Source organism: Zonotrichia leucophrys, chromosome 3 (genome assembly GCF_028769735.1).
Source record: "Zonotrichia leucophrys gambelii isolate GWCS_2022_RI chromosome 3, RI_Zleu_2.0, whole genome shotgun sequence".
Taxonomy (NCBI): Eukaryota; Metazoa; Chordata; class Aves; order Passeriformes; family Passerellidae; genus Zonotrichia; species Zonotrichia leucophrys.
Genome location: NC_088172.1, coordinates 3,665,513 through 3,676,980, shown reverse-complemented (window position 1 = coordinate 3,676,980; position 11,468 = coordinate 3,665,513). Strand labels below are relative to the sequence as shown.

Genomic DNA, 11,468 nt, shown 5'->3' with positions numbered 1-11,468 from the left:
AGCACTGGGAAAGGGGTGGGGTGGTAGGGAACAGAGAAGGCTTCCCTCCCTAAGCAGCAGTGAGCCCCTTCCCCTGCCCACCAGGCTGTAGCCCCTACCACTGCCCCACCTGAGCCCCACCAAGAGGGACTTGAGCCCTGCTATGCTTGGTTCTCATGATGAAAATTCATGGTGTGGAGGAATTATGCAACTGAGATACACAGGTTCCAGCTGGAGACTGCTAAGATAGGCTCTATCTAACATTCCATTTCTGCTTGGCCTTAAGAGGGATGGAAATCCACAACCCCACTTTACAAGGGGACACCTAGCCATCCTTTAGGCCACAGTGTCGTGCTGTGAACCCCAGAGGCTGGGACAGAGGGCAGTGGAGGGTGACATGCAGTGCACAACTCCTGTACATATGGCAGCTGAACAAGGATCTGACTGTCCAGGCTTACTGTGCTCTGCCCCTGCTTCATTGCTCTGCCTCTATTTCACACTCCACACATTGCTGAACTTCAGTCATGAACTGTATTGATTTTTGTTTTGGAGCAAAGCCCTGTGCAGTTAACAAAAGGGCACACTTTAGGTCAGAGAAACTCTCAAAGAGACTCCACTTTTATCTCTTTTCACTCTGCCAAAACAGGCAATTATAACCAGCTCTGCACTCCCAGTGCACCCAAGTTACCAGTGCTGTCTGCTGTCCTTTCTCCAGACCCCAAGCTCTGTGTAAGTAGAGCTTCCAGCTGTGACTTTACACTCAGGCTTCCAGTTCCAGCAGCCCTGGCAGGACTGATTCCAGCTTTCACCAGCACCACATGCAGCTCATCCCACTCAGCAGTGGGATTCCTCAGTCCCTGTGTTATCCCAGCTTCAAGGTGTGGGTGCCAATGAATGACTTTTGAAAAAGTAGAGATTGATGCAACCACACCATCATTTCCCTCAGCTTACTAAAAACAGTGGCCTCATGCTTACAAGACATCATGCATTTTTTATTCCCATATGAGAAATCCTGATAGGAGATACCTGTGTGATCTGTCTGGCCCCACTTGCTTCCCTCCAGGGCAATGCAGCACTACTCTCAGGAGGCCAAAACATCTCACCTAAAAACAGCTTCTGCAGTTGAAGTAGCCCACACTGAAAGGAGATTTTTGCACAACAGTCACAAAAGAACCACCTTGGCAGACTTATTTTTTAAATTTGTTTCCTGGTGGCAGACACATCAAACCCCACTCCACCTTGCAGAGGCACAAGAGCAGCAGTGCTCTCCCTCCAGCACGATACAGGAGATGTGCTGCTGTTACTTACCACTGCTGCTGTGTACATCTAAGTCTCTGTTTCAGACCAAGAAAACCAATGTCAAGTTTCTAAGAGAATTTAATCCATGGGATTTATGGCTTTTTTCAGGAAAAACCCTTAGCTCTGGTACCAACACAGCAATACCTAAATTGTGAAAGATTAACAGAATTCATTAGACTTATAGGTTGCTGAAAACAGATTTAATAACAGTGTGTTTTGATTGCAAATACCACATCAGTTGGTGTTCAACTTGCAACAGTCTCAAGTACCAAAATCTGTTTGCACCTGAAGCTCCCCTGCTCTGGCCTGCCCTGTCGGTTCAACAGTGAGTGGCACCATCCGACTAAGAGCCAGGAAACTCCTGTATAAAGGGGCTTCAGAAAGAGCTGTGAAATGTGAAGCTTCGTGCAATCTCAAACATGCAAGCATGATGCTTACATGTAACAAAGTAAGACAGCCACCCTTTTATAACTTTTGCATTTTGATCCTGCTGTATGTGCTGTACTTGAGCTGCACTTGAGCTTTGATTTGATTTTCCAATACAGAAATAAGACATTCCATTTTGTAAGTTTAATACACATGTTGCACATATACTTTTCTTCTCTCCTTGAGCAAAAAAGGCAGCTTAAAAGACGAGTTCCCTGTGCTGGGAGGCTACACAAAATTCACATTTTGTACAGAAGGGCCCTCTGACTAAACTGCATAGGGAGCACAGTTAAAACTCCCTCCTGCCTCACAGCTCCAACCTTGCTATCTTGCCATCAGTCTGCAGGAACCAAGCTACAATTAATACATATATGGTGAGAGAGATTACTTACTAGGTTCACATATCCCTAAAGAGTAGGTTTTGAAGATGTCAAAGCTAAATTCCTTTTGAAAACCTGTCCTGTTCATAAGTTCTGCAGCGCAAAATGTGCTCAGTCTTTTAATCTTTATCTCAGCAGATGTGCTACTCTCAGAAGGCAAGAGTGCTCTGCAAAATTAAAACAGTTGTTACTGAAAGGGCAGAATACAACCAACATTTGCATGTGATCTAGAACAGAGAAAGAATGCAACTGCATGAGGTTTTCATACTAGCAAAGGCTGGCTGCAGAAGGCTGGGAATAGACTTAATGATAGAACAAGACTAGAGAAAGAGGAGTATGTCCAAAAAAACCCAGGTAAATTAGGTATTTGACTATCCCTAAAGAAATTTTCTATAAAAAAATTCAAGCCAGGAATTCCAGTATACCTGCTGGAACTCCCTTGAAGACAGTCAATTTTATGACTCACCAGGAATGTAACCCTCATTATCAAAGGAGGCTCAGCCTGCTCCTGTGTATTCACTCTGCATTGGTGCTCAAAGTGGTCTGGGGTTTATTCAGTGATGTTTGAAACTCTGGTAGAATAATGTCACATGTAAGAAGTTTGTCAACCATGTGCCACACTAGAAATGAAACAAATCCCTTGCAGGATCACAAAGTACTTGCAACACATTGCATTAATTCCATAATAACAAAGCAGTCTGAGTGAGACAGGTTGTTCCCTACCAAATGTAATGTTTCTGCATGGTGGACAAAACCACCTGAGCTAAATTTGTTTCACCATATGCATGGCAATGAGACATGAAAAATTCTTCACATAGAAGTACCTGAAAACAGAACTGCAGGTTCCCACAAATTCCCCATAATTACCTCTTCAAAACAGTTGCATGAAGAATTTCTTAAGATGACAGCCAAACAGGAAAGGGATATAGACATAAAGGGACACAGACACAACCATGGTTCAAGTGTAAAGAAAATACCATTATTCTTCCAATTAGAAACTAGTAACCAGGCAAGATAACTGATGAGTAAAACGTCCCTTGAAACTGGAAGAAAGGATAGAAGTACTTCTAGAAAAGATGCAACAGTGAGAATAGTTGTTCCATACATCAAGCCTAAAAGACAGCATTACCTTCAAACACATACTGGAACACTGTAGGCACACACACATGCTGTGGTCAGAATTGTACAAGAGAGTAGTGTTGGAGAGCTTGATCAGGGACAGGCTTTCTTAGCAGAGTAAAGGAAAGATCCATGCTCCAGGTTCTTGTGAGCTTTGGAGAACTGACATGCTCCATGTTGTAAAATACAGTGAAAGCCAAACATTCAGACCTCAGATGATTTGTGTCGCAGACATTTTTTCATAGAAATCTTTTCTTTCACATTTGTCTATCTTCTGGGAAGCAGAGCCCCAGAAAAAGAATGTAAACAATTGTTATCAGCTACTGTGAAATGTAGCAGGTGTCCTTGTGATTGGCTCATCTTCCATGTGTACCATTAAAAGCCAATCACAAGAGCAGCTCAGGAACAGATTCCCTGGACACAGAACTTTGTTATTCATTCCTTCTATTCTATTCTTAGCTGAGCAGCTCTCTGCAACTTCTCTTCTTATTCTTTTTAGTATAGTTATAATGTATTATATATCTTATATCAATAAATCAAGCCTTCTGATCAAGAAACAAAATTCTCGTCCTTCTCTCACCACAGTGACCGTCTAAAGTCACTGTAATAGATTTGGATAGATAATGGTACAAATTTTTACATGATCCTGTACCATTGGCCAATACCCTTGTAATACTGGTTTGACACTGCCCAGCAGGTGGGGCAGGTGACCAGCAGAAGAATCCTTGCTGACAAATTGCATTGCATCCAATTTTCCTGGGGCCTTCTGGGCCACAAGTTCACCTGCCTGCAGGGAGATGGGATCCCTACACCAACTCTGCTGTGGGGCATCTGCTTTCCCACTGTGGATAATATATTCTGAGGAAGAGATCCTGGCTCCACAAAACAGGGAACAGCTTTGCAATCATCACAGTTGTGGACACGATTTTGTCCTGAAGGTAGGCTGGGGCACTGAATGGGATGACAGCAAACATCCCAAAGCACAAGCCTGCTCCTGGAGGGTGGAAGCAACACGGTAGAGAAGTGAAAACAGAACACTGAAGTGAAACAGAGCACTGTCATGGTGCGGCCACATCACAAGACTTTAATGAAGGCAGACAAAAGATGCCAAAATACATACCAAGGTAGTCAAAGGGCATGGTTAAACTGGTGTCTGGTGCTGGTTGTAGTGTGTTTTTAATCAACTTCAATCCATAATAAAATTCATTTTACAGGAAATTGCAGCATCTTCAATATCAACAGTATCTGTACCAAATGCATTCCACAGCTGTTTTCTGAATGTTACCTTATATATTACATTAGGATGAACAGTACTCAAACAATTAAGTATTTCTGTTGTAACATTTTCTAAAACAGTATTTTGTGCAAAGCAATCTTAATGTGGTGCATACCTCAGATGCATTAGTTTCAGAGTGCAGCTCTGTAGCCCTTTGTATTAGAGGATAAATGACAAGCCATACATCTTAGACTAACAATTTTGAATTTTTATACAATGCACATACTGTCATTTTCCACTATCGTACAGCATTATGTACTTCAGAAATGAACCAAACATAACCTTCAAATCCACTGTGGCAAACTGTACTGGAGATACCAAGTTCCAACTCAAAGAAGGTGAAGGAATCTTGCTGTGAAATAACAAAGCTGATCATCTTCTTGGTAAGGCATTTACCAGACTCCAAATCAAAGACTTGGCAGAAAGGTTCTTGAAAGTTACATTGTAAGCCAGGCATGGACTTTTACCCTTTAAAATCACCTTCTTTGGTGACAGGCATAAGATTAAAGATTCTGGGTTTGTTTTTTAAAGGAAGGCAACCATAATGCATTTTTAAATATCAATTCTGATTATCTGCCGCCCCATCTCCCCAGCTTATCTGACCACGTTTCACTGCAGGATTAACCATCACTGCAAAACTTCTTACCTACAGACATGACTAGTCACAGTATTGGGGTTTAAACCCACCACTGCCTCAGAGTGTGTGTTACCCTCGTGTCATCTGTATAGATGCATGCTGTGAGTAAACATGACCTGATCTAGCCCACACTTGGATCAGACAAGGCTTCCACAGGGAAAAAGGATTATTGTAACAGGAAGGGCAAACATTCACAGAAGTCCTACCAGTGGGTCCAATTAGTAGATCCAGTTGTATGTCCTTGCTACCTATTAATATGAAGCATTGCTCCTCACACAGCAGATGGCATGGGCTGCTGCAAGAGACTCATGCCAGAAGATCATCACTAAAAATTCTGTAACAAACAGCACCTGGAGAGGTGCAGGTATTTAAGCTAAATGAGAATAGAGTATAAGAGGAGTTACATATGAACCACTGCTGTTCCAGCACCAGAAAGAGGCCTTCTTGCTGTTCACCTTTTTATTTTATGTTTGACACAGCTTAATTTTCCAAACGCCCTTGTGGTTAACCTTCTTTACAAAGTATAAATACCATTGTGGTTAATTGTGAAATGCCCTTGTGGTTAACCTTCTTAACAAAGTATAAATACCATTCCATTCTTACACAAAAGAAACGCAGCTGTTTGTTATATACACACACCTTGACAGCAATTCCTTGAAAAAGCAGTGCAACATGAAATTACAGAGCCAACGCCCACAGAGCACCTCTTTAGCTGCAGGCCAAGAAGTCTCTGCTGAGAAAGGCAATCTCTTAAAGTAAAATTCTTACAGTAAAATGCTTTTACCGAGTTCATAACATTTGAATGGGATAGTCAGAACTGTGTGACATGCTGTCATACCATGAATTAATCATATTCTGGTTTACAAACTGTAGTTGCTGCATTTCAATGAAGCCATCCAATGGAGAATGGAACTGCTTGAATACATCTCACTGGCATAAGGATGTAGCCTTGCTGGATGACACGTTGTTGACTGAATTTTCAGACATGGAATATACTTGAGAGTAAAATGAAGACACGAGTGAGATCACAAAAGGTTTTGGCAAATATTTTTATGTTAACTGTTTTGGTTTATGGCTTGTTATAGCTTTTTTGGTTTCCTTACGAAATTCCTGCACAGCAAAAGGAATGAAGAATTCCAGAAGAGAGTTGACCTCCTTCAGTTCCAGACTGTATTCTGCTGCTATTTTCTCTGCAGTCCATATTTGAGGTTGAAGTTTATGATTATTAAGAAGTGTCAGAGCCTCCACAAGGGAAATTTTGCCTTTGGGAACTTTGTTAACATCTAGACCTTCCAAGTGGCCTAATTTTGTAAGTCTCTTTTCCTCCAGTTTACTTGGAAGATGTTCACCACCTCCATCTTTTACCTAATTGAGGGAAAGAAAACAAAAAGAGCTCAACAGCAGTTCTGTTTACTATGTATACCATAGCAGCTAAGCTGCTTTCCTAAATATTTTTTCTGTTTAGCTTTTCCTGTTAGCTTTTCCCATTTTTTTAAAAAAAGCTTAGCCAGCCTAGCTTCTTCCACAGCCATTCTACACAGAGTGTCAGCTCCCAGCCAAATGCTGAAAAGCTCCCATTCACTGCACTTTCAGTGTTGTATTGGCTTGGCAGCCCTTCACACAAGGCAAACTACAGATTCTGGTAGGCAAATGTAAATCCAGATAACCTAATACTTGGTACTGATTCACTGGAAGAGACAAAAAAAAAATCATACAACAAATCGGTATCCTTCTGATCCCACTGGAAAACTTTTTCATGTAGTCTCTCTCCCTTTCCTTTTGTTTTCAAATTTTAGTTTTCCTACTAAAAGAAATCCCTTCTTTTGCTTTGTCTAGAGAACAAGCTTTCCTGCTCTTTTGCAGCATATGGAGTTTAATTGCCATGACTACTGCAACATGTTGACATGCAAAGTCAATTCTCTAAAGTCCCTTCATATTTCTAAGTAATCTCCAAAACAGCTTTCACTTCCTCATATTTCCTTTTATTAACATTTAATCAGGGAATCACACTAAAAAAAAAGACACAATTAATCTTATCTTAAATTCAGCAGTATTTACATAATAATCAGAGCCCAGTACCACTGATTATTACACAGACACTCTGTACTAACTCAGATGCTGAGCAAACTGATGTGGATCCTACAGCACCTGTGTGTCTGTTTCTGAGCTACAAGGAATGTCTGTACTCCAGGTCTTCTGCTTTTTGCTAAAACTGTGCTTGGATAATGAATGATTTTCAACTCTTAATTAGATCATCTGTCTCTGGGAATCTGCCACTTCAGGGCTCCCAGGCTGGTGCTTTTCCACTTACCACAGGCAGACAGCCCAAACATACACAGAGGTGTGTGCACATCATGTACACAATGCACAAAGTCATCGGGATAACATCAGGAATGGGAGAAAGCTTTTCTATTGCTTTGCCCACGTGTCTCTGTGATTACACTTCAATTGTGCTCTAACAGCTGCAAGCAGACACAAGGGCACAAGGGCAAGTCTGTGGCAGCAAACTCAGAGTAGGCATGGAATCAAGCAAAGATCTGCTCCACTTTGGCTTTTTCTCAAATCTCTCTTGACAGCTTCATACATGAATATTCAAAGATACTGAATTTAGGCCTTCAGCACTTCAAGATTAGAGTCCTAATCTCTGTGGTGGAAATTAAGGATAGAGATTTCTTGAAAATTTCAGGTAGAAACTACAGAAATCTATTTGAATTTTAAATATTTTTAGACTTGAATACCATATAAATAGCAAATTAGAGAGACTTAGGGATTTTGCTAGCTGACTATAAAATTTTTATTGCTGAATAAAGCAGCTGGAATAAAGTGGTCCTATAATGAAACAGGTAAACCACACAAGCCACAGCACGATACGATAGAAAAGAGGACACTGAACCCCAGTCTGCATTTTACAAAGGAGTACGCTTAGCCTGTCAAGTAAAAGATTGCAGCCAGTGGCAATAAGGAAATGATGACCATACAACCCACAAGATTATGTAGAAAAAACCTAAGGCACTTCCATGAGCTGGATAAAAAAAGTCTCTGCATTGTGTAACATTTAATGGAGTTAAAGAGTAAACATATTTGTCCTCTACCACATCCCTGCTCCCCCAGCAGCCCCAGTCTTTTCCAACAACTCCACAAATGACCTCTGGCAAACTACTTTATCTTTGCAAGAGCCTCAAGAAGTATCCTGCCTCATAGGAAGCAGAAATAGGAATTTAGATGAAAAACAATATAAGAACAACAAAATGTTAAAAAGGAAGACTGTGTCAGCATTTTGAACTTGCATAATAATTACAATTTGTCACACATTCAAAACCTGGGGTCAGACACACCCAGTGTTATTAATGTATAGAAGAGTAATAAAAACACCACTTTTATCTACTGAAAAAGGTAAGTTTCATGCACAAAGAGCATTTTTCTTGACACAGGCTTTGTGCTGAGTTTGAAGACCACAAAGCTGCACTCACCCGCACCGGTGGATCTCTGGAGTCGACATAAACGTCTTTGAGCAAGGTGAGGAGCCTATCGTCCTTTCTGAAAACTTCTTCTTTTATCTCTGGGCTATCTAAAGGCAGTGAGAAGAAGAAGGGAAGGGAGAAAAAAAACAAAAAAAAGAAAGAAAAGATTGATCTGACTCAAATCGTTTCCTTTAGTTCTTCCCCAGCGGCACGGCATGGCTCCCGCAAATGCACCTGCCCTCTGGGGAAGGTGTCATTCCTCTCCCACAGCCCTGACCTCAGCGACACGGCGGGGCTGGGCCTGTCACCCGTCACAGCACGGCGGGACAAGGTGCCCACACGCTCGGAGCTGCTCAGCCAGCGCTCCGTGCCACCATCCCTGCCACCACCGACACCACCGCCTGCCATAGCTGTCCCCGGAACCACCCGCGCCATCAACCGTCCCCAGCTCCTGTCCCCACCAGCCACCTCCACCGCCCCGCCCCCCGCAGCCGTGCCAGCAGCCGCCCCCATCTCCCAGCCCACCAGGCCAGCTCCACCGGCCTCCCTCACGCCGCTGCCCGCTGCGACCGCCCCGGTCCCCCACAGCCGCCCCACCGCCACCGCCACCGCGGCTCCCGGCATGCCCCGCGCGCCCCGCGCCGCTCTCAATGTCACCGGTCTCGCACCGGGGGCCGGCGGGCGAGGCCGGCGCTCACTCACCGGCCATGGCGTCCAGCCGGGCCGTGCGGTGCCGCGGCGCCGGCGTGGGCTTCTCCTTGCTGATCTCGCGGCTGGCCCGGTTCTCCACATTGAAATTCCGGAACACGCGGGTCACCCGCCCGCCCATCGCCGCCGCCGGCCGCGCCTGCGCACGGGGCACGCCGGGGAGGGGCGGTGTGCCGCGGCGGAGATGCACCGGAAGGAAATGAACGGAGCACCGCGGGCAAACAAACAAATAAACGAACAAATAAACGAGTGAACCAGAACACAGACGGCGCGGTTTGCTTTGCACTTCACGGCGCCCCGTAGGCGCTCTCTCCATGCCCTCGGTGCTGCCGTGCCTTTTTTAGAGGCGTTCGTGAGGGGCGCCCCGGGTCGGGAATGCTCCCAGAGCCGCGGGCTGCCCCGGAGTTTCCTTCTCAGCCGTGGCGGCCGCCGCCTGGTGAGCCCCCGGACACGTCATGTCGCGACTGGGGCTGCTTATTTATCGGCGGGGAAAGGCACGGGATCATTCCCCAGTACTGCTGAGAATGTATTTGTAGGCTACACAGTGCTTTCAGGGCGCGGACCCTTTTTTCAGTTCAACCAAATAGCCTTTCTTCTGACTTCCCAAAAATCGCGAAAACTGCTTGTGAGAAAATACTGAGAAGGTCTTAAGCCATGAAAGGTAAATTTGTCAACGGGATCAAAATTGTTGGGATGGAGTCAGCAGTTTATAGATTCAAGTGTGAAAAGATAGAGAATCCTCGGAGAAAGGAAGGCAGAAAGAGTGAGAGCTACTGGCCTGATGCAAAAAGCAATAAAGCCTGATGGTTGACTACTTTATTCAGCCACGACTGATAAGGTGTCTCACCAACAGAGATTAATGACTCGTTCATTCCAGCTGCTGTGTGAATTAGCCAATAAGTAATTCCCTTATGGCTTTAAATTGTGTGTGCTGTTTGCAGAGTCTTAGTGCCTTCTGGGCCAGCTAGTTCATGGTACTAGTTGCCTGAATGGAGTAATAAAGTCACCTGGAGTGGGAGTGCTAATAAAGGACAGAGAAAAGACCAGACTTTTTGTGCTGCTTTTTTTTTCTTTTTTTTTCTTTTTTTTTAACCTGGGGTTTCAGAACTTGGTCTCCTAATAGTAGCATAATTTAGTAATAATAATTATGATATGATAGTTGTCAAGGCTACAGTGTGCTTTAATGCTGGATTAATGAATGGCTGTGTTTTCCTTAGAGAGAAGCCAAATGGATTTTGAAAGGCAGTGGAGACAAGGCAGCATAAACATGGTGTGTGCTGGATTTCTGCTCTCTTTGGGAATCAGGAAAATGCAGTTTCTCCACGTGTTTATTTTACAGACTCTCACAGTCTGTAGGAGAATAGAAACATGTTTTTGTTCTCTGGTAATAAGCTTACTGACCCTGTCTTATTTTAGACATTGCATGCGAGTGAATTAAGGAGACCAGTGATACAGTGATAATAGGAAGCTGTTAAAATGTGCTGAAGTCAGACTGGTGATAAGTTTAATTCAATATCTATAGTCAGTTACTTGCTGCCTAAACCTGTGTTCCTGAGTCCGGGACTTGATGCTTTTGTAAATGGTGAGTCTGTGTGGTGTGGCTATAGTGGAGAAATCCACATGGATGCCTTTGGTGGTTGTAGACCTTTCATAGGTACTTTAGATTTGTATTCTTACTGATCCGTCTGCAGATCAGCTATTGTGGCAAATTTGAAATAAAGTTTCTCCTTCAAAAGCTGAGAACTCCTAGCTTGTGGAATGAAACTCAGCACAGGGCTTCTGTCTTCGTAAAGCCTGAATGTGATTAACACTGCTGTAATATGTACTGACAGCAAAACAAATTCACCAGAAAGCAGTCAGTTAAAAATAAAAGTGATGTCATGCTCTGCCTGTCACTTCCTACAACTGAGGATGGCACAAGGCTGTTCTTTTCATGTATAAAGATGCATCAAAAGTCCAAGGTTTTTATTCTGAAGAATCTTTCTTAGACTGTAGCAAGCAGAAGAACTGAAATTGAAAACAATATTTTTAATACAATTTGATATTTTACCAATTTAGTATTTTACCAATTTGACCATGTTGATACTAAATGTCAGTAATCAAGAGGTTAGATTTTTTTTCCATATAGAACATCTGAAAGTGAGATGATTAAAAAATGAATGTATGTGTACTCAGCTTAGAGT

At 43.3% G+C, this 11,468-nt stretch overlaps 1 protein-coding gene across 1 annotated transcript; it reads right to left on the bottom strand.

Moving 5' to 3' along the window:
• Positions 1-4,266: 4,266 nt before the first annotated feature.
• On the bottom strand, positions 4,267-10,321 carry NDUFAF4 (NADH:ubiquinone oxidoreductase complex assembly factor 4). The gene is made up of 3 exons (XM_064707263.1): positions 9,280-10,321; positions 8,587-8,684; positions 4,267-6,481 (listed from the first exon to the last, which is right to left on the bottom strand). The coding sequence occupies exons 1-3, from the start codon at positions 9,599-9,601 to the stop codon at positions 6,167-6,169; spliced, it is 735 nt and encodes a 244-aa protein (XP_064563333.1). The 5' UTR covers positions 9,602-10,321; the 3' UTR covers positions 4,267-6,166.
• Between the last annotated feature and the right edge of the window lie 1,147 nt (positions 10,322-11,468).

What these genes read in the sequence shown, in the direction of transcription:
- NDUFAF4 (XM_064707263.1), bottom strand. Translation starts at nt 9,601, where the DNA reads ATGGAGAGAGCGCCTACGGGGCGCCGTGAAGTGCAAAGCAAACCGCGC. An exon ending in CCGGCTGGACGCCATGGCCG is followed by an intron (nt 8,685 to 9,279) that starts GTGAGTGAGCGC and finishes CACTGCCTTTAG; the next exon opens with ATAGCCCAGAGATAAAAGAA. An exon ending in CCAGAGATCCACCGGTGCGG is followed by an intron (nt 6,482 to 8,586) that starts GTGAGTGCAGCT and finishes TCCCTCAATTAG; the next exon opens with GTAAAAGATGGAGGTGGTGA.